This window comes from Polistes canadensis, unplaced genomic scaffold, assembly GCF_001313835.1.
Source record: "Polistes canadensis isolate GaletaPanama2010 unplaced genomic scaffold, ASM131383v1 scaffold_102, whole genome shotgun sequence".
Lineage (NCBI taxonomy): Eukaryota > Metazoa > Arthropoda > Insecta > Hymenoptera > Vespidae > Polistes > Polistes canadensis.
This window is the reverse complement of record NW_014569649.1, coordinates 391,976-418,717: the sequence shown is the minus strand read 5'-3', so window position 1 is coordinate 418,717 and position 26,742 is coordinate 391,976. Positions and strand designations below refer to the sequence as shown.

The following is a 26,742-nucleotide window of genomic DNA, read 5'->3' as shown; positions in this document are numbered from 1 at the left end:
ACACGGTTTATACGGACGACAGCGAAGCGTACGGTACGTTGGGGAAATGCGTATACTGCAGGCTTTGCCTCTACAAGATCCAGAAATTATTCAATGCTTTTGACTTTGCCGAGATCGCAAAACCGGGTGAATGTACATCAATGATTTTAAACGATGGACGATCTACAAACATGAAAGATAAAAATTGATTGGATTTCTACGTAAGTATTACCATCAATGTTTTCACATTTATTTTCGAACATTAAAACGTGTCTCTCTCTCTCTCTCGCTTTCATTCACAAATATTCTACTTCATTGATAATTATTCTATGGAAAATAATTTTATTTACATCCAAACACACACGATGATTTCAAATTTCATGCGATTCCTATTAAATCTACGGTTTAATTTATATTTTCCGCGAGTTTAAATAAAACAAACGAAAGATATATTGTATTTAAAAAAGCTTCTACGCAAAAATGCATTTTTTTCTCTTTCTCTTTCTTTTTTTTTGTTATTATTTGTCTCTTCCATTGCATCGTAGCCTCTACATAAAGGCTGTTTTTAGTGTATTCATGAATATGTAAGTATGTGGTATTAGATGACACTTTAAAAAATAATTTGCTAGTTACTGAAGCAAGTGTCTTGAAGAAAGTTATATTCATGCCACGATATAACTTATTAAAGCATCCTGTCTTTATTTTTTAATCCAAGTACTTTTGCGCGGTTGCATAAACGGTTTCCTTCTTTATTTTATAAGAAAAACAGGGCTTTTACCCTTTTCCCAGCGAAACAATGTTACATCGTGAAAGTTTAGGTTTATAGAAAATATAATAGATTCGCGAAGTATTAAATAAAATATTCAATCTTCTCATTTTTATTTTATATTAGACATTATCACATATAAGATTTAAATTTAATGTTTGAATTAGTTAAAAATAATTCAGTTATACCTTATATATTGCACGAGCGCGAGATCATTTAGTTCACAGAAATCAAAGAAAATATAAAGCTCGAGACAAATTGCTTTCAATTATTTCTTTTCTCGACTTTCGTTCTAGTCCTCAGAGAAAAAATTTAAAAGTCCATTTGGAAGATGTTGAGGAGGAAGTTCGCTCGATGTATGTTTAAGTCATCCACGCGTACACATATACACATATAAATATGCATATTAATACATTGCCTAGAAAACGAGAAGAGTTTTACAAACATACTGGCATATATATATATATATATATACCTTTGCATATTCGCATCTCACTTGCAAAGAGAGTGGAAGAGGGATAAATAGAAAGAGAGAGAGAGAGAGAGAGAGAGAGAGAGAGAGAGGAAGGATGAGAGAGAAAGGGAAGTTGGAATCGATCCACAGGTTGCGCGCGCTTTCTAAGCTCACAGGAGCGCTTTCAGTGGAACGATTTGGAAGCTTTTGCCGGACACTGATAATTTCCACCTAGTGCGTGTAAATAAACCTGCCCCTTTCTTACGATCTATCGTTGGTTTTCGATATAATCGATTAAGCGTCGTTGTTGTTGTTGTTGCAGTTACAACGCCAGTGCGTTACAAGCTCAGAATAAGTGTGAGACCTGGATAGGGCAAGGACCTATATAGCAACGAACTTGTGAACTCGAAAGGTGTTAGGGCAAGGACAAGTGGAACGAATTTAGAGCTCATAGGGGTTTCTCGTTTGATGAGAAAGGCTGATGCTAGTGGGTGTAGTGAATGTACGCGGATCGAGGCCAACGGGGGTTGGCAGAGACTGATTTCGTCAGCGGGCTACCACTGGAAAAGGTGGTTTGCCTTGCGTGTCAATACACATCAATGATTCAGGTGAGACTCGTTTACCTTCATCGAATTCTCCTTATAATTTGTTTTTTTTTTCTTTTTTATTTCCTTCTAATTCTTCTTATACCTCTTCCTTTATTATACTCTTTTAATTCTTGTTTTCGTACGAAAATTGACACAATCGATTTTTAAGTTGTTCAGTATTTTTTCGTAAACTTTACCCTCCATGTACCGTAACTTCGATCGCTTGCTAAACATAGCACGTTGTCTGAGCAAAAGGAGATGTCGCTACTGATGATTCTAGGAATCTTAACCACCCTCTTTTACTTACCACGTGGGGTGCGCGCGTACTTTGACCGATTTCTCCTCATTCATGGCCTTGAATCTTTCCAAGAAATTCTCGCACGCGAGAATTGGCAAGTACTTACGAACGATACGGAGTGAATCTTGGAGGAACTAAAGAATTGGGTTTAAGAACGATTAGAAACTTTCGAAGTGTTTTAACTTACAATTAGTTCCCATTTATTCCCATTCGAATCTTTACCTTTCAATAAAAAGTTTTCAATAATATTATTATACTTTCTTTTTTTCTTTGTTTTCTTTTCTTTTGTTATTGCTAATCGAGTAGAGAATTTTTTAAATTACCACCCACATATTATCGCGAATACATTTGCAATTACGCACGCAGTATTATCGTGACTATTGCAGTTACTATTAAGACTATATATATATATATATATAATATGAATCGCAAAGTTGATTCTAAAATCGCCACGGGACACGCGTTAATTATCGTGATCGGGCATTGCAAAAGTTTCATGCGATATGTACATTTGATAAAATCCTTGCAAGCACGTCGCGTGACTATTCGGACTAGCTAATCCGACATTCAAAGTAAAAATATGTTTCGGCGCTAACAAGAGTCGATTTGAAGTCGTTGACTTCGTTACGTTCGCGAAACTGCGCCAGGTTCAGTAATGCATTTAAATTTCAAACAAACCACGACCAATACGAAATGCAAAAGTTACTTTGACTTTTCGATACAGCGATCCGTTGATTCAGTAAACTTTATAAGCTTTTCAAATGTTTAGAAGTTAATGCTATATACAACTAAATTGAGCAAACTGAATGGTACGGAAAGGTAGGAAGGTGTAAAAGCGTTACTTTTAATGAGATATCGAATGACTCGTTTGAAGAATTCAATTTAATTAGAATTTTTTTCCCCTTTCCTTTTTTCTTCTCAATCAAACATACAGACAGTTACGTTTGATTCTATTGAGAGAGAGAGAGAGAGAGAGAGAGAGAGAGAGAGAGAATTTGTGTAAATATAATATTTCCGATATATTATATTTTACAATGTTTTAGTAGTTTATGACTGACTTGAATATTAATGAATAAAAAATTTGACAAACGTGTATTCCCACATTTCGTCATTTATTAAAATGCATAGTTGAGTTTGAACAAAACTCGTCTAAAGTTTTTTTTTACGTTTTTATGGAAGTAAATTTGTAATAGACCTTTTGGTTTTTCTACATTTTCTATCCGTTGACAGAATGTGCAGTAAATAATGGACATTGATATGTTACTGTATACGTATCTAAACCGACATGTAGAAAATATTCAAACAGGGTTAAATGACCAATGTTAACTCTTAGTCGGTTCGTGGTGGATCTTATGTAAATAGATAATGGATCTCCAGCACACTTGGCCAGGTTATTGGGCTGTTGCTGTTAGTTACAATTGCCGAAGGGCAGTTCATTACCCGCCGGACTCTGTTTCGATGAGAACTGTGTCGAACTCTAACCATTCATGCCTTTGAAGTGGTAGTCGCCTCGAGGGCGTTCGCTATGAAACAATGAGAATTATCTCTTCTTCTACTTCCCTTCTTTCTCTCTCTCTACCCTTTACACCCTCTTCTTCATTCTCTCTCTCTCCCTCTCTCTCATTCTTTCTCTTTTTCTCATTCTCCAATACGCCTTTCGTTTCTCATTTCTCGTTTGTATGTAGGCACATACGTATACAGTATATGCATGCAAGCGTAAGAGCGTGCGATATCGTTGCTTGGCGTTGCTGATTGGCTCGCTTCGGGCGAGGTATTAATCATCCTGAAATTGGTATGTGAAAGCTATCTTAACGAACTGACGGATGAGAAAGCTTTAAACTACATTTCCATATCGTTTGTCTTTTACATTGAGTGTCACAAGCAACGACGAACGTTTCCATAATCGATACTTTCTTTATTTTTTATCATTTTGTTTTTCTTCTTAAATTGATAATACTGTAATCAGTGCATTCAAGAATTTTCTATTTTTCATTATATTATGAAATTTGTAATTCCCCGTTTGACGAATGCGTTTATTTGTTTCAATCATAATGGGTTCCCGATAAGGCGTGAAATAATATCTTGTTAATGATTATACGAGTAATTATACATTAGTTTGAAATGGTCTCGAATCATATCATGGCTGTGATATCTTGCCTAATGATTCGTTATCAAGATGATTGTAGACCGTGTTATAATTGCTTACATCACACATGTAGAGAGAATTACAGTTACGCGTGGTCTACGCATTATTACTAGAATATCGATTATCAGATTGCTTTGCGTCTATATCTCTTCCTCCATTAATTACTGATAATAGTTCGATATATCGATAATGAGTATTACTTAGTTATATATCAATCATTATTAGAAAAATTATCTTTATTACGCCCATGAATTTGCTATTCTATCATACAAGTATAGTTATGTTATATATGCAATTATTTCATCAATATTCATTGATAAGCAATATTATAACTAAGCACGCATGATCAGCCTACATACATATATGTATGTGTATAATATTAAGAGAAAGTACGAGGTAGTCATTCTTATTGTATCTGATATTTTTCAACAAACATATATTCGACATTAAACTCGGAATTATAATTGTCGTTCGCGTTTTGATTTTTTTTCAAATGAGTTCGCGGAAGGATAAACAGCGTGTTAATTAAACGCAATGGAAGGCACACGTAGCTAAAAAGTTCCTTGACACGATTTACACATTAAGAAATAAGAGAAGAGAGAGCCCTCCTCGAGCGTCTAATTTTTTTTTTCTTTTTTTAAGTTTTCTTTCATCGCCCTTCCCTATTTTTTATTCTCTTTTCTTTTTTTTTCACGTATCTTTCCTTAGCTACTTCTATTAGTGGCGTATTGTAGAATCGCAGCTTGTTTAATTATCTCGGTGGTTATGTAAATAAAATACGTGCACTAGGAGTAAAATTGAAGACGTGCTAATTATCGCGCAAAGACGTAAAGGAAACCGAAGAAACAGAGCAAAGATGCAAGATGAGTAGTAAGAAGTGAGTTCCTTAATTGCAGTGGTTCCCCTACTCGACGAAAGTCTACTCTCTCTCGTTTTTCTTTTCATACTACGGTTTATCCATAACCCACGCGTTGCTAAGGAAAAATAAGTTCTTTTTTAAAGTGACACACCATCGAAAGCCCTTTTTTAATTAATACTTGCAACGGATCGGATTCAAGATGGAGACAAATAGGCACCTATGGATAGTAGGAAAAGGAAAACAAACAAAGACTTATGTTTTCCTCTTTTTCAAGAGTATTTACTTTTTAGATATATTTTCTAAGTGCTTTTCTTCTCTAAATACCATTTCAAAACTACAAACATATCTCAAGATTCTTATGGCTCGAATAACTTTGACAAATAATAGGGGAGGAGACCGCAAACAAGTTGATACGTTTTTCATTTTTTAATTGTTGCTTTTTTTTTATTAATTCTTTTAAATAATTATTATTAAAATAAAGAATTGTGATATTAAAGTATACTGTTATGATCCTCTTTTATTTTTCGTAGATAGTTACTGCCTTAACTCGTTAAAGAACTGAACCGAATCGATCGAAAACAAAGAGAACCTTCGGAACGTTTAAAAACCTTAGACCATAGATAATCACGAGTCAAACTATTTCCCAAAAGTCCGATAATACGCGAATTCGATTGTATCTCTTGTTCTTTCGAGAGACAAACAGTAAGGTAGGCGTATCCGCGTTTATTATCACGAACCGCATCTCTATTTCCAATGGGATTTTTATATGCCGTATTCGTCTGGATAGTTTAAGAGTCTCGGAAGAGTTAGGAGAAGGAAGAAAAAAAAAAGAAAAAGAAAAAAAAAAAAAGAGGAAATACAAAAGGAAGATAAAGAATACGTAGGGAGAAGAAAAAGGAGGACAAGGAGAGAAAAGAGTGGGCGGAGAGTTGAACGAAAGAGACTTTCAAAGAATTTCCAATTCTCAACCTTTCAACGTCGCCGCCTTCGACGCTTTCGTCGATGTGAGAGAGGTTATCGTAATGAACGGTATTCAGTTTAGTTTAAGGTAAGTTACGAGCCAACCCCAGTCAGTCAGTCAGTCAGCTAACCAACCAACCAACTAACCATCCAGCTAGCTAGCTAACCAACCAACCAACCAACCAACCAACCAACCAGCCAACTAGCCAGCTAGCGAGCCAGGAACCATCAGTGTAGGCATCCAGACACTGATTGTGAGATAGAAGTAAAATGGAACGGTAGCAGAATTGAAAGGCGGAATTTACCCTCTTTCTATGCTTCCAATCTTCGCGGTCACCCTCTCTTTGCCTCGTCCATTACACAACCCCTTCGTTCGTTTATATCGACCGAGTAGACGAAAAATATTCGTTGGAAGATCCAATGGGATATACATGAGGTATTTACATTGCCTTTTATAGAAGGATTCTCATTCGCAAGAGAGAACTGTACTCGCCTAAATGCAGCTCGGTACTAACTGAACAACCAACCATCATTCTCTTCTACCCCCCAAATCCTCCACCCCCCTCACTCTATCTTTCTCTCTTCATTTCACTTTACCTATCGTAGTACCGTTTTTGGATTTTATCCTTTTCCTTTATCGGATGTTTCGAGCGTAAATATTACAAGACAAATCTCGTTTACTTTTTTTTTTTTCTCCTTTTTTTTTTTTTTATTATTTAATAGAAAACCGATCGATGTCGAAAAAAATACTCGTTCCTTTACCGTGCAAAATATCTTCATTATTTTTAGAGGATAGGTAAACGTTTAAGTTGAATTAGAGGGAGAGATGCTTCGGCCTTTGTTTCTATAACGAATTTATAAAAGTAATTTCGCTTCGATAGATAAAAGCTATGGAATTTCATTAATTAAGACGTTAAAGAATCGTTTCACAGTAAAGCAATAATTGTCCAATCTGTCCAAATGATCAACGTTATTATATTTATGGCATATACACGTTTTGCTATAAAATTAAAGAATGATGAATTGAAACTCAATGATCATTTAACCTAGAAATAAAATGAAAAAAACAGATAGATAAGAAAATAAATTTCTTACTCTTGTGTATTTATATTTTCGTATCTCGCGTAAATCCTTTTTGAAAGTTCGTATGTACATTTAAGTAGTCATGTTCAACAGGTGTGTTTTTGAAAATAAATATCGTACGTTATTTTGAGCACATAAGATTTTCTATATATCTACGAATAACGTGGATAGAAAAGACAAGTCAATCGAGACGCGAGTCCTTGTACTTCCTACCTTGTACGAGATAGGCTGCGGTTTCGAGGCTTGAATGTGCAATGAAAACCCGAGAATACACAATTTGATAATGGGTTAACTGTGTAACTCCCACCCGTTTACCGTGGAACGTAGGAACTAGTTCGAATCGGTGATAACACTGTACTCGCATAATCAATCACGCTGTTCTCCTATCTACTATCTCTCTTTCTCATTCTCCTGCGTTCGATTGAACCAGAGTGTTACACCAAGAACGGAACGGAATAGTGCTAGTAGTAGTAAGAGCAACAGTAACAGCGATAATCATACGTGTTTAGAAATAGCTATATCGAATGATCGGAAGAGGCAAGAGATACTTGTTCATTCTCTGCTTGGCTGTGGGCTACTAGGAAAGGTATGTGTAATGGTAGAGGTCATCGGTACTGTTGTACAGTCCGTTGGCACTTGATGCGTTTGATGCGCTTATGCTTGGCTCATCGGTGGCTTTCCTATGTTCTACGACAGAATTAGGCCGTGTTTCTCACACTCCTTGCCAATTACGTCAATGAGACGTATTTGATTCCAAGAGTATTCGAGTTCATTGTCCCATTCGTGTGTTATTCAAAATATCTAAATCACGAAGGCAATATGCTGTATCATCCCGTTTGTATGTATTATTTTTCGAAGATTGTAATAAAATCAATTGGAAAATATTATTTGAAGCATAGTTAAGGGTAACTTTCAATTTTGCAGTTTTACGTTCTTGAAAGTCTTTTTTTTTATTATTTGAAGTATTGTTAAGTCAATTTTATAGTAGTTTCCCTAATAGTGAATTAATATTATTCTCTATAATCGAATTATCAAGGTAGACTTTTACGTTAAAATGAAACAGAATTTTTTGAAATAAAATAAGAGAGAGAGAAATAATAATGTTAAAATTTGTTCATGATTAAGGGTCTCGATAAAGAGTTTTAGAATGTGAATTGTATGTTTTAAGCTGAACACATGTCCCTGTGTCGTTTTTCTAATTCCAGTCTTTGTTCCTTTTCACTCTTGGTAGAGTCACGACAAGTTAATAAATCTGTGTACACTTGATGAGAAACACACGTCCTTTCCGGACCTTTGTTGGATTCTCCGAGGACGAGAAGGTTTTTATTTCGCGTGACACTTTGTCTCAACGTTTCGCATTTTATACTACTTCGCATGGTTGCACGCAAAGTCGAGTCGTTGGAAAAATCCCTGCAACGGACATGAGAACATCTTTTACCCCCTTTTTATTTTGTTACTGCTAAGTTAGCAAATAAAAATTTTCTCGTTCAAAAATTAGAATCACATACCCTTGTATATATTTTTTATATCTTATAACATAACATCTATATATTAATAAACATTGTATATTTTTTACATAGTACTCTTTTCTAATTAACCCAAAATAAAAAAGTACCTACATGATACATTTTATTTCTTGTACATCTAGTCAACTAACTATAAGTAACACTTGGTGTAGCTAAATTAAATGAAAAATAAATAATAAACTCATCATTTCACTCGTTCGATTGTTCTTTCATATTTATGCTGAGATGGTAGAAAAGTGTATTTTTTATATACAAAATTTTTAACACTGATTAATCTTTCAAGTCTTTGGTTTTAATAAATAATTTTATACATACCCACGTATACAGTAGCTGTGTATTCTATTAGCCCTCGTTAAATATTGAATAATAGTTTCAAATATTTTCTCGACTTTTGAAAGCTTTAAATTTAACACGAATATTCCTGGTCTTAATTGCACGCACTAGGACTTCTCTTTATGCGATTGGTACGTCTACCGGAATGACCCTAAAGGGCGATGCCAAGTCCATTGTCCTTAGCCGTGCGGTTCATCTAACGCGTTACTGCAGAGAGACCTCGTTCAGTACGGCAGCTTGATTTTAACAGGTCCAGGAAGTCATACGGTCCATTATCGTTTCGGGTACTATATCCAAGTGAAATTTTGTCGGCTGTCCCATTGGACTTCCATGAAGCACTTTGGTGGATACTATACAATACCTACAATCTGTTTCTTCCGTTTAGCACTATAATTGCGCCGTTATTACAAGTACCATGAATCATAGGGTATAGAAACACAAATGTATGTATTCACGTATATAGTTATACATTTATCTTTTCGTATGATTTCGAAATAATCATCGTTTATGAACATTCGATAGTCGATATTCCAATATTAATTTGTTATTCCTGAATAGAATCTATTCGAATATGTTTTAATAACGTTTAATCGTAGCCAAATCAACGAGTTGGAAATGAAAACTTTTTTTCTACTTGTTTGCGAGTAAATAATTATTTATTTTAAAATGAGATAAATGAACTCGACCGTCATTGAAATATTATTATTATAACTATATTGTAAGCTGTATCTTGATATAAAATGAAAAGTACTCAATGTCCTCATTTGCACGTTGGTTGTGGTTGTTAAAGTAGAAAAGCTTAACTATTTTTCATCTTTATCGTCCATTTCTTGATACATTCTAGCCTAGGGGTATCCAATAGAATGCAAAAGTACTAGCAGAGAGAAAAGCAGAAAATGATTTATCTCTCGGGTTTTGTTCCGAGAAAGCTTTTGGCTGTTGTATTCTGGCACGAATAGTGCGCCTGGGAAAGGCATTCTATAAACTTATTATTGATATCTAGACGGTTAGACGAGCCTTTACTTCGGTAGTTCTATGTAACTTAAATCGGTTACTTACTTACATGCTGTGTTTATACTTACATCCTAACGATATAACACATTGTTCCCGCGAGTGCATTGAGCAATTGAACGAAAGTTTTAGACTTCTAATGCTTTTTGCATCGTTCCTTGTTACCGATAAGAAACTTGCCGGCGAGTAATTAGGAACGTAAAACGATTTGGAAGTTATTATTAAGAAGTTACTTTTTGTTTTCTTTTTGTCATCTAAAAACTCAAACACAATTTTAAACAACGAATTATAAGAATGATTATAATGAAACATGTTTAAATAGAATAAGACATTTTTGATGTCTTAAAGTACAATCGTATTTGATATTTTTGATTGTAGTTGCGATGTCAACCATGGAACCTCAGTTTAACCAGCGTGATCGTTTTGGCGCTGTCCAATATGCTGCTGACCTTCTTATTACTACAATCGGAAACTTGCACTCAAAATTCGATAGGTCGAGAACTCGAGATAAATGCCGTCACGGATTGGAATCTCGGTACCCTGCTCAAGGAGCAACAGGAAGATTGTGCTACGCGGGATTATCGACATACAACAGCTGACAGGCTTAAGCTCGACGTGAGACTAGGCAGATGGGATGCTCGTAGGCTTTTCAAAACTTTCGACTCGATCTTTGTCGGATCGAGATTCTCTGAGCTCTCGCAGACGTATCGAGTTTGTTTGGCTACGCAGAGTTCTGTAGAAAAATTACATTCAATCGTTCAAGTGGCTCATCAATGGACCGGCCCGATGTCCGTTGCTTTGTACGTAGCCGGTGACGAAGAATTCGAAGTTCTGCAAAAGTATTTGCTTTATCTTAAAAAGTGTTACGAACCCATACGTGAAAGGATATCTTTTTCTTTGGCCGTGCCAAAGGTCAGACCGCCCAAGAAACAACCCCGTACTTTCGCCTTACCCGACATCATTGATTGTGCCAAACCGGAAGCTACTCTTAACGAACTCGTATCCGGTATTTCCGTCGAACAAACGAACTGGAGAACGCGAAACGTTTATCCTCAAAATCACATGCGGAATCTAGCTAGGAAGAATTGCCAATCCGATTACGTTTTCTTAACGGACGTCGACATCGTACCAAGCCTCAATCTAACCGGTGCTTTAGACGATTTCCTTAGGAATGAGAACTGCGACAAGTGCGCCTACGTCATACCTACGTACGAGCTAGACTTGCGTGTTAGGTTTCCACCGAATAAATCAGACTTGGTCAGATTGGCTAGGAAAGGCCTTGCCAGACCCTTTCATCAAAAGGTTTTCATCCACAATCAATTTGCCACAAACTTCACAAGGCAAGTATTTTTTCATTTTATAATACTTAAGATTGTTAAAGTACTTTTTATTTTTATTCATATTTTTTAATGGATTACATTCATTGTTTTTGGAATCAAATCGTAATCGATGGTATTTTATTAATCGAAATGGTACATTTCTATCTCTCCTCATTATCTGATTATTTTTGTAAAATTAGTTCGTAATTGGAAATCGATTGTAAAGATTGATTAATTAGTGGTTTATGTTACTCCTACACTTGTATTGATTTCTATCCAATGTAGGATTTCTCGATCTCACTTAATCGTAAGAGATGCCGCTAAAGAAACATAATTAACAAGTTTCTAAACACACATTAAGCGACTGTAGTACAAGAACGAAACGCACAACTCAGTTTATTGCTGATTAATTGTTATCCCAACTATTGTTCTCTTTTGTAAACGTTATATTTTTGAAATGCTATATTCAAACTAATTGTATTTCTGATTTTATTGAAAAAAGTAAAGTTTTGTAATATAAAACATAGCTGCAATGAATTTATTATTTCAGCAAATAACCGTGTATTGTGTACGCGATAAACACTGACAAAAATCGGGAAAAATTACAGTATATTTTCGACTTTTTTTCTCTCCGACACACGCTTTATAAATATATAAACACTGTATAAACAAAACCGTAGTGATCGGTTGAATGCGGTATGTAACACACTTTTAGCAAAATATACCTGTTAGTTATGTGTATGTAGAGAGTTATTATGCGTTTTTGCATATTCGAACGTTATTATTTTCAAAAATTCTCTTACGTATATTTATTTGAAACTGAAGACTATAAAGTAATTGGTTTTAAAGAGTAATAAAAATTTGACAAAAAAACAAGTGATCATTTTCGCTTGATATGACCTACGGTGAAATATTTCATTTTATTTATTCGATCCTGCGAGCGAGATCGATACAACAAATAAAACATTGTTTTACGATTCATATTAAATCGCTTGATTTTATTTGGTCATTTTCGCAGGTGGGTGTTGGACGTGTCACCGAGTCACAAAAATTACGAGAACATAAGAAACGGCAAAGTTTACGTAAGTCACGACGTGACAAATTTCGAATTCCTTTACGAGCCGTTCTACGTGGCAAAGGATACTGCACCAGCTCACGATGAGAGATTCATGGGATACGGATATACGAGGAACACTCAGGTATTCAACTTTGATTCAAATGAATATACATTTGTACTTACTTTTTAAAAAGAAACTGATCGAATAAGTAGATTCTTTACTATCTATAAAAAGAAACGAATAACATTTGAAGAGGAATATTCTTTCCATTTTTGTTCATTTCCTATTTCCATCTCTGTGATTATACTATTTTGTTCTTATATTCCAAAAAGTATCATTATTGCGTGACTGTAATATTAGTATTGCATTTACTATTTTAACATGCGATTACATCTACGAACATAGACAAGTATGCAATATTTACCAAGTTAAACATACTTCTCAATATATTATTATTTGTTTAAATATCACACATGTGGGTACAGAATAAAGTTATAAATATTTAAAATTTGTGATAGTAGAAATGAAAATAAATGAAAGAATAGGCTATTATTGGTTTATATATAACTATACGTATATTTGAACTTTAAGGAATTGAATAGAAATAGTGAAATCGTAATTGTTTTTACCTTTCATCAATTTATCGGATTTACTTAGAGTTGACAGAGAGATAACAATTGAACGTACGATAAAGTTCGTACAGGTGAATTGTATTACGAGAAAATGCGCGCGTTCCTCTGTCCGATTACGTTCTGCTTTCGAATTGGTGAGAACAGGGGTGAGCCGTAAAATCGGCAATGGAACAAGGGTGGAGACAAACGCGCGCACGAGAGTAGTTTGGGGAATGTAGCAAACTCGAACGAGCGAACCTCTCGCGCACTAGGGACATTAATTGAATTACGTATTATCATTCCCGTCGTTATCGGACGATGGAGGCTCATTTTGCAGAACAAGCATTATTCAATTTAAACTTGATACATCTCTCGTCGTATACGCCGAACGTACGCATTCGAGAGGAAAGCACGTTACTCTGTCGTTTTGGCATACGCGTGCCGTTGTAAATTGGCATTCACGAATGTATCGTCGTGCTTAATCCACAGATTAGCTTTATTTCTGTGTTCGTAACATTCTATTGGAGAGAGAACGTATGAGTTTATACATATACATATTATGAAATGGCGAAAATAATTTTCGTAAAAACGTGTGTCGTTCAAAATTCTTTTCATAAAGTTATACAGTCGAGTCACAAGGGAGTATTCTTATTATTAATATAAATTTGTAACAATTGTGTGTGATATATCTGTTTGTAATGCGATTCATTTAAAGAAACATATTATTTTAGGATTATTCAAATTTTCAATTGGTATAAATTGTATTGCTAAAAAATATTTTATGAGAATAATAAGAAAATAGATTAATTTAAAAGTATGTTTAAACGTTTTAAAAACATTATCAGAATGCAAGGAATATCCAGTCAATTACTATTTACAAAAATAATAATTATATTTTTTTTTGTATGTATCTAAGATGAATATATACAATATATTTCTCGTAACAATGTGAATTATTTACGAGCGAATCAAGCGTTTTGCATTTCAAAATATTATTTTAATATTCGAAATATTCTCAAATTTTCATTATTTACGAAGTATTTCATTCGAATCGTAGATAGAAGCTTAAAACATGGTGCGATTTGTAACCACTCGCTATTCGGCAAGAAAATATGGATGGAGGAGAGTATCTATCCCGGGAAATTCTTTCCTCATCCACGTTACGAGCAGTACAAGCACGAGTGGAATCCGCTCTTATTAACGAAGTAACGCCGAGCATTGCATTCGACGCACGTATGCATTCGGAGCTCATCGCCGCATGCTCTTGTTGTTTTTTATTGTCCTTTTTGCTTACACAAAAGTGAGAGAGAGAGAAGGGAATAATTATCTTGCGATTTAAATCAATAATATATATTTTCTAATGATTATTGTTTAATATTAATTAATACAAACAAATAGTATTTAACAATCAACTGAAAAATTTATTTGTTAATATACTTGAAATTACTAAAACAATTAGTACCTATAAAATTCTATTTTACAAACATTTTGATTAATAATTGCAATAACAATTGTATCATGAATACATTATATAGGAAAACAATGTTTTACAAATTGCAAAGGTTACCCTATCTATATGCCATTATCGTGAAAGAAAAAGAGAGAGAATTATGTTGAAAGAAGTAATTTTGTCACAACGTAGAGATAACAAAATTTCATCGAGCGACGAAAATCCTTGTGCAAGACTTTACGGTTTCGTATTTCGTGTAAAACGAAGTACCCTTTAACTCGTTGCTGCAATAAAACGAGCATAAATCTACACGCGGCCATGCTCTACCCTCTTTCGTCGGTCTACCGATAAGTCTAGTGTGGAAGAGTAGAGTGTATGTATATATATATATATACATAGGAAGAGTGTTCTTCTCGTATACAGGCAAACGGTGTGAGTTAGTAGACATTGTAACACTGCGAATCGGATAGTACCTTTCCTTTTCTACATACATTGGTATTCGTGTCTTTCCTTCGTGGTTCGTTCGCACAACATCCACTCCCTACGGAGAAATGAGAATTGGTATCGTTCGCGTTTCTAAAGCCTTTTCTTTTCTTTTCTTTTCTTTTCTTTTCTTTTCTTTTCTTTTTCCTTTCCTAGTTTCTCGGTGTCTAGCCGAAAGATTTATCTAGCGCAAATTTTTCCAACTATTTTTCTATTTCTTTCGAGTTCATAGGTATTTTTTTGTCTTTTACTTATTTTCGCGCGATATTCTATTCTTAAGATTATATATTTTCCAAATTTAACCCCAATTCTACATAATTAATCATTTTTTTTCTTCAATTCGTCTGTGATAACGAGACACATATGGTTCTCCGTTTTCGTATAATTGATTTTGCTCGTTAATATCGAATTCAAATATCTTACAAGTTTGTGCCATTCATTGAATAAAATTGAAATCCAATTCGTTGATTTGAACATTTGCTCTTTTCAATGATGCATAATTTATAATTTGTTTAAGAACGATGTGAGAGAAGGAATTGGAGAATAACGTTGATTAATGATTTGATTATTAAAATTACATTGAGAATTGTTATGAATAGAATTTTTAAACGAATTAATTGGTTTATGCATTTGTTGGTAGTTACCTAATTGGACTATAACAAAAATAATATAACAGGATGAGATCTATTACTGTATTTCGCAAATACTCTATTGAGAAATTGATTTAGAATGATCAGTGATATACATTTTCTACGAAATTAAATTAAATGTTCGACGGAAGGAACGTGGATCAATAAACCGTGTGGATAACCAATGCTATTCGTTATCTTCTCTCGTTTCGTCCCAGCATGATTCGTCAATTAATCGGCATGATACGGTAGCACGTAATAACGATTCATTCGATTTAAGGTCGGCGTCGTGTCCTACCGCAATACGGCAATGTTACTACGAGAGAGAGAGAGAGAGAGAAAGAGAAAGAGACCCTTTCGTGTATGCGAAGCGACTGAAATCGAATTGAACGCGATAGTGTGCTCGTTTTGAAGCTTCATCGCCGTCAGTCACTCCCACTGATTGAGCGATTAACACTGGTACGAATTGCAGATCAAAAAAGAACGATTTTTGAAAATGAATGATCGACGATGAATCCTTTCAACATTGTTTGCTGCCAATTGCTTCGTGACGATATTTTTTTTCGGTTCGTTTCTTTTTCATATTTTTTTTCTATCGAAATCGTCTAGATGTACGGATCTAAATTTAATTGGAAAAATTGTGTTCGCTTGTCTATCGATTGTGGGGGGGGGGGGAGTAAAAAAAAGAACGAAAAAAATAGAATTTTTATCTTTGACTTGTTTCCTTGCACGTAATAAGATTCACTGACGAGCTCTTAGCGAAGACAAAGGATAATCCTTGGTAAGTATTTCAATCGGATCAGAAAGAATCAGTAGTCCGAACACCGTTAATTTTTTATCTAATTCTTCTACGTAAAGGATTAATTGATGAAGTCGACGACGACCACGACCACGACGACGAAAATAATTGGCTAGAATTTAAATACCTCGTACGCTAATGCGAGTGCACTTCCATTTTCTTCATAAAAGGAGTCGATCAAGTTGAATCATGATTATTTCCCCCTTCTTTCTTTTTTTTCTCTCTCTCTCTTTCTCTTTGTCTTTCACCTTTTTCCTCTCTCGACATTCTACAGAATTTTTATGCTCAACGCTTTCACATCTTGGACTTCTTCCATTCTCGTCATTTTAGCGACACCCTTAAACGTTCGTTCCTGTGTACGTTTCTAAACCTCCCTTAATGCTCGGAATGTAAGATAAGTGGTAACGGCGTGGAGTACGACCGGAGACGTCTTATTCGCTTGGATTTACAGCGACGTGCGATCGCATAAAACTCAATTATCAGGTTTACCACGCTAGTTTATTCTATTCCATCTATTTCCCTTTCTCTCTCTCTCTCTCTCTCTCTCTCTCTCTCTCTCTTCCCTTGTGATTCATCATGCCGTTAATGTCATAAAAAAAAAAAGAAAGAATTATTTCTCCATATTTACTCGATCCTTAATGTACACATCGCGTATGCGAGGCCACGTAGAGATAGTATCCTACTCGTTAAAATTAATTCTGACGCATATATCCTTGGGAATTATATCCTTTAAATCTTTCTATTCAAACAATTCAATATTATTCCTTGGATTTTAATTCTATCCCCGATAGTCCATTTAATAGATAATTTCTTTTTGATTAATGTTGTGTGTATGTAAATGCGATTGATATTCTTATAGATCGTTTCAGAGTTCCTAGATATGTATTATATTTTTCTAAGAAAAAGGTTATAGATGGTTTAGTTGGGTATATATTGTCAATCGAGGAATTTCGATCTATCTACCGAAAAAGAAGATGGATGCGTTATCAAGACTAAGAAGAAGGTTACGTTAGAAATTTCTTTCAAGTTGAGGGAGTTTACAACGGTCTTCCTTAAAGAGAGAGAAAGAGAGAGAGAGACGAGGATGACAGTGCGGTTGAAAGATAGGACAGCACCGGGGAAAGTTTCGCGCTCGCGTGACGGATGAATCGCTTCTTCTTCTTCTTCTTCTTCTTCGTGGTCTTTTTTCTTCCACCTTTCCGTGCTTTCTTGCCCCGATCGAATTTAATAATAGGACCGGCTGCGAACAGTAGGTGGAAGGTAGAAGGAGTGGAAAATCGAAGGAAGGGGATAACCAGCTGTGCTAGCCTGACTGGTGTGTGTGTGTGTGTGTGTGTGTGCCACGGCCGTGATGGTCGGTGACCTTAATAGTGCCACTGCCAGCAGGGTTGATGTCGATCGTGCTAGTACTGCTGGTGGCGCCGTTGTTACTGTTGCCGGCACTCTCCTCTCTCTACGATGCCGAAGCGTGAAATTAACCCGAACACATTTCCCTCAGGTACACGCGACGTAAACCACACTCTCCACATTGTCCAATTCCATTTACGTGTGCTTTGCAACTACGAAGGATCCTTTTGACCATATTTGTACTACACTAACCAATATCTAGATATATTAATGCATTTCTATTTTAAGTATTCATATCTTCGCGTGGTTTTATATAAGATGAGATGGGACAGTTTTGTATATTATATAATAGATATATATATATATATATATAAGCTTACTCACATTTTATCGATCGGAAGTGTAGGTTTTTTTTTAGATTGTTAGATATATTTTTTAAGCTTTTAGTTGAAAATATCTAAGTATTTTGATTTAATATATTATCGAATTTTTATATATAAAAATAGTTTTGATTAAAAGAAAATAGACTCTTTTAATCGTATGTACTTTATTATTTAATTCTTCCTGTTGGAGATATATATGTATATATGTATTAATATACATATATATATATATATATACATATCTGAAGTACGATCGTTATAGCAGCATCTGTAGAAATTACGAAAATTTACATAAATGCAAGAGCCAGAGGATTGTTCGAATAGACAGCGGTTGGATCGCGGACATGCAGCGTGAAGCTGACTCGAGAAGTTCTGTCGGTTGTCTAATAGAATTTCGAATGTTCAAAGCTTCGTCGTTATATTATTATACCGTAGGAAGGTCGAGCGTGTTCCGAAACTTCGTGAAAGTCAACGAGACACATGCATATCTTGTATCCTCTCGATAACCATTTAGAGAAGAATTGCCAAAATCTTACCACAATTATGATATCTTATTTTGATATTTTTTATTTGCTAGTATCATGAAAGATAATACTCTAAATTGCATTTTGATATTTACTATTATATGTTTAATATTTTCCAATAACGCACACATTAGTTTGTTATATCTTTTTATAATTATTACATTTTTTTTGTATCAGAAACAAAAAGAGAAAATATTTGGTAACTTTTTCCTATGTAACTTTTTTCTAATTTTTAATCTCTATATTCTACGATTGTAGATTCACTCGATTCTAATATAGAAAAATATAGTAACTTGATGAGAAACATAAGAACTACATAGAGGTACGTTGAAAAGAAATTGGATAAAGTAATAAATCATAGGAGTAGAAGTTTAAGTAGTTTTTTTTCATCTGAAATTAAGTGTGAAATAGAAGTGTGTCACTGGAAATCATACGAGTACGTCAGAAAGATCTACTCTGTGAACTTCGAGATCGTTAAAAGTGGAAATGAGTGAAGCGAACGAACATTTCATACTGTATGTCGTCCCGAAGGCATTCTTTTCATCAAGTCACTATACGTGTTTGCAGATTTGAAATTTTAGTAGGTTTATCTACGAAAATCGATTGATCGTCGTCCGTAGTGTATGAATAGCTCATAGTATAGATATAGAGTTATATATAGAGACAGTAAACTTCCGTGGATCAATTAACGCAGGCAATTATATGTAATATTTACCAGGAAACAAATGTAATCAAACGTATCAAAATGTTTGCAATTGATTAGTGATTATCGTTGCTCGATTGACAAATAGAGAAGGACAATTATCTTGAAATCGTATTATATTATAAATCAATAATATCGATAATTCCTTCAGACCAGATTGAACGAGCATATTTCGAACAAGCATGAATTTCGAAGAAGTTTTCTTCTAATGTTTATTTTATCCAATTTTTAACAATTATAATAGAAGGGATAATACAAAATCCGAATTTTTAATATTAAACAATTAACGAACATACTCAAAAATTCGGGATATGTATAAAATATATACTTACTTACACAGTATATTATATAAAAATGAACACACATACACAACACACCATGTACCAATCTACACACATCTCTGTCTAGTCAGAGCGATTTAATCGAGCGTCAAGATGAATATAGGAGGAAGGTACGCGTATGTAAATTGCTTAATCAACGCGCAGCAGTTGGAGTTGTTAGGTACAATTGTTTTGGCAGCGTTACCCTTCCCAACATTGGAAATTATACGTTTCGCATCGTGGTGTGTCTCATCGAGAGACAAGCACAGCTTCTCTAGGCTGTCGCATGTGTGTCATCTTGTCGTTACGTATAATTATTCACGGTTACGCTTCGAAGATGAAGAAGAGCTAGATTAGATCCCGTCTATCAATCCTGTCTGCTTTGGTATCCATCCTACGAGACGGAACCAGTAAACGAACGAAGAAGCATATTAACTCTGAATATTTCCCCATTCACTCACTAACATTTGCGTTAATTAATTAAGAAGTCAAAATTACTTATCTTCGGTATTATATTCGTATTCACGACGATGATTGTCAACAGGCGTTCGAAGGTGTATCAGATAAACACAGTTCATAGAATTTTACGTAACATCAGTTAGCTCAATTGCAATTCATTATGTTAATCACTTTTCGTCGCGGGTCCGCAGATATAATGTCTCTATTCAAAATATTAGTAATACGAGTCAAAGTTAGATAACGAAAGTAATGCTTAAACAGAGATCATGTCAACTTGTAATTTAATTAACTCATTTTTAATGATCGTTAATTATGGTTAGTTATAAATGGCCTCTTTATTTTGTTAATTAAAATTTGAATATAAAAATCGGGTAAGAAATTCAAATTTGATTTTTCCATTTATCACAGAAAATTTGATATTACGTAATCTAATCGTCTTACGGATTTACGGTATCATATGTGGACGTTATTGTTACATACGGTTATCCAGGAAAACACATCCACCGTGGAGAAGCTGAAGGTCGGATCTTGTCTGTCATGTCCGTTCAAGCTGTCTTGGTTGGTAAACCGAGGTCGAGATTACAACATTGTCTCTCTTCGTTTTTAATGGTGCGCATCCTTCTGTGGGATACGTATCGTTCCCGCATGTCCGTTTAATTTTGTCGTCTTTGGAACATGTACGAAATTTAATACCGCCCGGAAAATAGAATATTTGCGTGTTCTATAACATAGCTTAGATACGTAGATCGAGGAAAATAAATTAGAAACGTTACATTTGAATGACTACAATTTAATTATCATAATATTAATATTAGGTTTACGGACAGTTTTGTATACCTATTTTTATGGACACCCGTCAAATTGATAGGTACAAGAAAATATGTATTTTATGATTGGTACACATAGTACAAAATGTGAAAATTAAAGTGTTGGGAGGGCTATAAAAGTTAGCAAAAATTACTGAAAAATAATATTAATGATTTTTATAATTTTACATATGATAATCTTAATGTTATGTGAATTATTTAGTAAATAAACCTTTTTAATTCAAAGCCTATAGTTTGAATTGCATATTTATTCGTTGGATTTCGTGTTCGGCGGAGGACACGGATATCTTCCTATTATTGTACCTTCACAGAGAGGAAACCAATTATCCGACATTTTTCCTTGAAAACGTTTCTCATATTAGATCCGCCATGTACCGATTTCATCCTCTTCGTCGAGTTTCTTCGCTTTAACTCGTATGATATCCATATACATGTAGTATATGTATAATATATTTGTATTTGGAATGAGAAAAATATTTTATAGAATCTAATATATTTAAAATCAATTTATTTTTGACATTGTTTTCGAACGTCTTTAGATATTATTAATATAAAAAGAATTTCAACGACACTACGTTATTATTTCTTTTTTATTGGATATATAGAAGAGGAAAAAAAAAACCAAAGAAATCGGTGAATTAAAAATCAATTTTATCTCTTTGTTTCAGGTTTATGAGATGTTTGTGGCTGGCTATCAGTTTAAGGTACTTTCGCCAGTATTTACCGTGCATTGGGGCCTGCAGACGAGAAAAAGTAGACCTTCCTGGCGTGAACGACAAAATAGCGCTAATAGAAAACATTTCGAAATGTTTAAGAAAGAAGTTTTTGCTCGTTACATGCGAGATCCCTTGAAGATGATGAAAAATACAAACTGACGAAAATATCATCGGGGAATTCGTTGAACTCGTTACTATTTACCGTCCTTTTAAACGACATAGTTTAACACAAACTTGAGAATTCAGTTTTATTGACTTAAAAAAAGCCTCTCTTTCGTACTCCTACTATTTACATCTGTATTTTAAAATACACACACACACACACACACGCCTACACACAGACACGTGCAATAATTTTAGTAGAAATTTGTATTGCCCGACCTATTATTTATCGTAAAGAAATATTTAAATCATTTCTAGATTTTTCATCGAAGCGATAACATTTATACAATTATTATACAAGTATAATAATTTATCGCGATCAATATTATATAATCTTATGAAAAGAATTTATCCGAGAAGAGAAAATTCAAAATATTTTCAATGAGAGTTTTATTATAATTTCTATAATTATTAGACGGTAATTTAACGTACTTGAATGTTCACCGATTCGTCCAAAAGTGATCAACGATCAGTATTGTGGCTCTTGTTAATTCGATTCACGATTTTTTAACATCGTCAAACACTGCTACGTGGGATCACTGGAATACATATCTTTCTTCTAAGTTTTGTGACACGGACTAGTGCACAAGGTGAAAAACGAGTAAGGAGTTAAGTGAACGTACCTCTTTAGCTGTCTAGCTGTTTCTTGAGGGCAAAAGCGGTGTATAAATTTCGAGATCGATATGTTGAAAACGATCTCTCACTTGTCTCTTTCTCTCTCTCTTTCTCTTCTTTCTAATATTGTTAAGAGAGCAACGAAAGATAGATAAATTTATAATTAAGAGCTGATAATTTACATCGTTTCTAATACGATTCCATCGTATAAATAAGATTTTGATGAATTTCATAACATCGATAATTAGATGCGTCGTTCGGAAAATAACTTTAGAGTAACTAAAGTTTATAATTTTAAGATGAGATCTTTTGTTGTTATACACACATGCATACACACACACGTACATATATATATATATATATATAGGCCTATAGAGAAAGAACGTGTTAATGGTGAGAAATGAAAACTAATTCATAATATTTTATAAGAGGAGAATTCACGAAGTGAACAATTTGTTTTTCTTATATCGTCAAACAGTGTTTGAATTACTGTTTATTTTTTTTTTATATATAATAAAATAAAGAGCACCTGCCAAATGCACAATCATTTTATTTGGTAATATTAGCGTAAAATTGTTATGCTTGATGAGCTTCTCATTTTGGTATTGACATCAAAGAGATTTTCATAAATTTGTCTGTTTATTATTATTTTAAAAATCGTCATCATATTAGATAACTAGTCGTTGCCGACATTTCATGCTCGTATATTTTATGATCGAGCGTTCATTATTATCGAATCGCGTATCTCCTTGAAGGCGCAGCCTTGAAGCGTAAGGCACTTTTATATTGTAAAATTTAAGATTTAGATATTTGTCTAAGAGAAATGTTATAAAGGGTATATACAAATAAGAAACAAAAAAAAAATATCAAAGGATTATAATAAAGAAATTGTGATGTATGCGAAAAAAGATTTATTATGGCTTTGATCATTTCGTTCTTTTTTTCAGATTTATCTATAATAATTAGATGTTATATTATTTAATAATAATTTATAAATGATACAATTATGATTTAATTGAATCAATCCTAATATCAAAACTCGTCATAGATTCTTTTGGGGTAATATTTTGTTGGAGGTGTAAACTTGTTTTTTTTTTCTATTCTCCGGGTAGGGACTACCTTGGGAAACTCAAGTCGCATAAAGTCAAAAAACGTTACGGCTTAACAAAGCATATTTACTATTAACCTATCTTATAAGGGAAAGTTCAAAGAGCCTATGAGAGAAATGTTGTCATCTAACTTTACCGTCGTCGTTGTCGGCTCTTGTCGATGTAACGCATTGATGAGACGGATTAAATGTTATATCGATTTCGATGGAAAAGCACGTTTTCTTGCCAGGAAATTATACTTAAGCTGATGTTGGTAGAAGCAAAGTGTCGTATAAAGTATATGTCTACTGCGAATTTTGATACATTTTAAATAACTTATATTCACATTATATATATATATATATATTTCGTTAATGTATTTTTATTTAAATATCATCATTTTAAGATACGTTAATCGTTAATTAGAAATATTTTGTTGTTGAGATTTAATGAAGAAAAAATAAGTTCTAATGAATTTCTATTGATATTTGTTTAAATTTGTTCCTCAAATTCGAATCGATAAATACTTTGAATACTAATGTCATTTTTGGAAAGACGTCATTATGTTTCAAACCGTACAAGAAGACGCGTACCCGTGTATACACGCGCTAAACTTGTTGGTAGAAAGTACAGCGTACGAAGTTAGTTTGACGATAACTAGCAAAGTTATATGCGGCGGTTGTAAGCCTCCGGTCGAAACTTTGTAATCACCCTGTACATTGGTCGTGGAAGAAGCGTTTTTCGTCTTGGAAGAACGCAAAGTTCGTTCAAGTATGAAGTTCTTTAACTATCCTCGAGAAGTTTTTCAAAGACATTTAACAAGAAACATTTAATATCGTTATTCGTTAACTGCCGTTTGTTATAAAGCCTGTAAGCATTATTATCGATGAAACATTTTTTAACATTTATAGCAATTTATTGAGCTATAAGCACCTTACGACAAATAATATTTATATTGAGATATATATAATACATACGTATGTATATCAATATTTATGCAAATATGTTCAACATTATTAGTAGTAATATTGATATTTCAAATTATGTCTTAATCTAATTGTAAGTAAATATTACTTTGATAAAATGATATATTTCAGCTCGAAGTAAAACGAATCTTATCTCGGTATTCATTTCATTCGAAACATCGCTTGCAAAATATATATTATCTGATTATTTAAGTATAAGATATTAATATCGATAAACTTCTCGGCTTTTAATTTCGCATGAAATATTGCAACGATAAGAAATAATCAATGAGGATTATACGATTCGCAGAAATGAATCATCTTCGAGACACGATAAATCGATCTTTCTGTGTTTTGTTAACTAAATACATTATTTCCGATCTTTTTATTGAATATCAAGGTAATAAGTTGCACATTTTGTGCATTATCTTCTCAAATTTTATTTCTACGAAAATGTCGTTGCATCAGCTGGATTTTTTTTTTTTTTTTTGGGGGGGGGGGAATCGGGACGAGGAGAGGAAAAGCTTATCGACATTTTCAACAAAAATGTCACTTATATATTAGCCTGCCAGTTTCAAATTCGATTAACGATAAAAGAAAAATACGATGTGGCATTCTCGACAGAAAGTTTTACTTCGCTAGTTATTCAATTCGTATATCACCCTTCTTCTTTCCTTCTCTTTTTCTATCTCTTTCTATCCTTAGATTGACAACCACTTGACGAAGTCAACGGAGTAACGTTATTCGGTGAGAAATGAAGTCGATGGATCGCCAATTTCATTTCTTAAGTTTTTTTTTTTTTATTTCTCGCAAAAATAAAATATAATTTCATTTTGGATTTGCATATAATTGCATCCAACCCAACGTTCCTCCCGTAATTTATTAAATGGATTCGCTTGAGTTTTCTGACTCAACAACTCATTTCAAAATGGTTTAATTTCATCGGTTACTCGTAGTGGACTGGATCCGGGTAATTTCTAGCGAAGCTCGAAGGAACGCACGAGCTGAAAAGGAAAGGTTAAGGGTGTTGTTGGATGAGGTGTAGAAAGGGGGGTGTTAGATAGGTAGAGAGAGAGAGAAATAGAGAAGAGAAGGGGGGAAAGGGAAGAAATGGAAGATGGGTAATAGATCGTGTGTAGAGTCGAGCTGCTAGATGGACTACGTGGCATCATAGAAAGCATGGTTAGATGCCGTACCTCTGTTACTACTACTACTACTACTACTACTACTACTACGCTACCTGACTAAATTATTAGATTCAACATCGTGACTCTGCTTCTCTTTCTTTCTTTTTTTTTTCTCTCTTTCTACCCTCGCTCGATCCAGCTCGCTCGTTAAATTTCTCTCCTCTTCCTCTCATTTTTTCGTCCTCCAATTCTTTCTTCTCTCTCTCTCTCTCTCTCTCTCTTTCTTTATCTCGTAACTTGGTTTTACCATGCTCGAGTTTTTCTATTAGAGCTTTAAAGCGTCTGTCGAAAAGGTGAGCAGAAAATGATTCAAGCGAAAGCGAAAGCGAAAGCAACGTAAAAGGAAAGAGGAAGCTAGAATATGTTATGATAAACAAGGCAAGGCGCTTCAGACTAGATAAGAGTAATCTTGTAAAATGGACTCGTTTATTTAAAAACTAACGTGTATAACGTTTCATAGAGGAAGTTTTTTAATCATGTTGTTCATCTGTTTATTTCACTAATACTGCTAGTAAGTAGAATCATTTAATAAATTTTATAAGGACGTAATATATTATATTACAAAACATAATACTTTTTTATTATAGTTAACGAGTCGATCGTAAATCATTTTTTACACCGAGCTTTCTGGCATTCACGACAAATTGAGCATTGGCAAACGTAGGTAGCTGATGTCCTATTTCGCATCGTCTAATACGAAGACGAGACTAATCCTGTCTAATCTTGAATAATCTGAATTAATCTCGTGCAATCTAACGACAGCTTTCTCGACATGAAGTACGGGACATACAACGTAATAGATTTGTTTTCAATTAGAAACAGTATTTCGCTGATAACGTTCTCTTCCTCCTCGCTTGGATATCGTGAAACTTTATCTTTTCCTATCCGTTACAGATTTAAGTCAGATCAGCTAGTCTAAATCTAAGTTAGATCAGTTAGACTCTAAGATCATTCTATTTCAAATTATTCATCTTTCGTAATATCATATTTTAGTATTTCATTAATTTATTTTATAATTGCCTAAATTAGTTAATTAGTAATCTTCGGTGATCTATCGTTTAATTATTCAAAATGAATCGATGATTTAGAAATACT

The 26,742-nt window shown here is 34.0% G+C and overlaps 1 protein-coding gene across 1 annotated transcript; it reads left to right on the top strand.

The window, feature by feature from the left end:
• The first annotated feature begins 1,363 nt into the window (after window positions 1-1,363).
• Window positions 1,364-22,098, top strand: LOC106787494 (beta-1,4-glucuronyltransferase 1). The gene is made up of 5 exons (XM_014749878.1): window positions 1,364-1,433; window positions 1,522-1,807; window positions 10,381-11,342; window positions 12,340-12,520; window positions 21,583-22,098. The coding sequence occupies exons 2-5, from the start codon at window positions 1,700-1,702 to the stop codon at window positions 21,787-21,789; spliced, it is 1,458 nt and encodes a 485-aa protein (XP_014605364.1). The 5' UTR covers window positions 1,364-1,433; window positions 1,522-1,699; the 3' UTR covers window positions 21,790-22,098.
• The last annotated feature ends 4,644 nt before the right edge of the window (window positions 22,099-26,742 follow it).

What these genes read in the sequence shown, in the direction of transcription:
- LOC106787494 (XM_014749878.1), top strand. Translation starts at nt 1,700, where the DNA reads ATGTACGCGGATCGAGGCCAACGGGGGTTGGCAGAGACTGATTTCGTC. An exon ending in AATACACATCAATGATTCAG is followed by an intron (nt 1,808 to 10,380) that starts GTGAGACTCGTT and finishes TTTTGATTGTAG; the next exon opens with TTGCGATGTCAACCATGGAA. An exon ending in TTTGCCACAAACTTCACAAG is followed by an intron (nt 11,343 to 12,339) that starts GCAAGTATTTTT and finishes TCATTTTCGCAG; the next exon opens with GTGGGTGTTGGACGTGTCAC.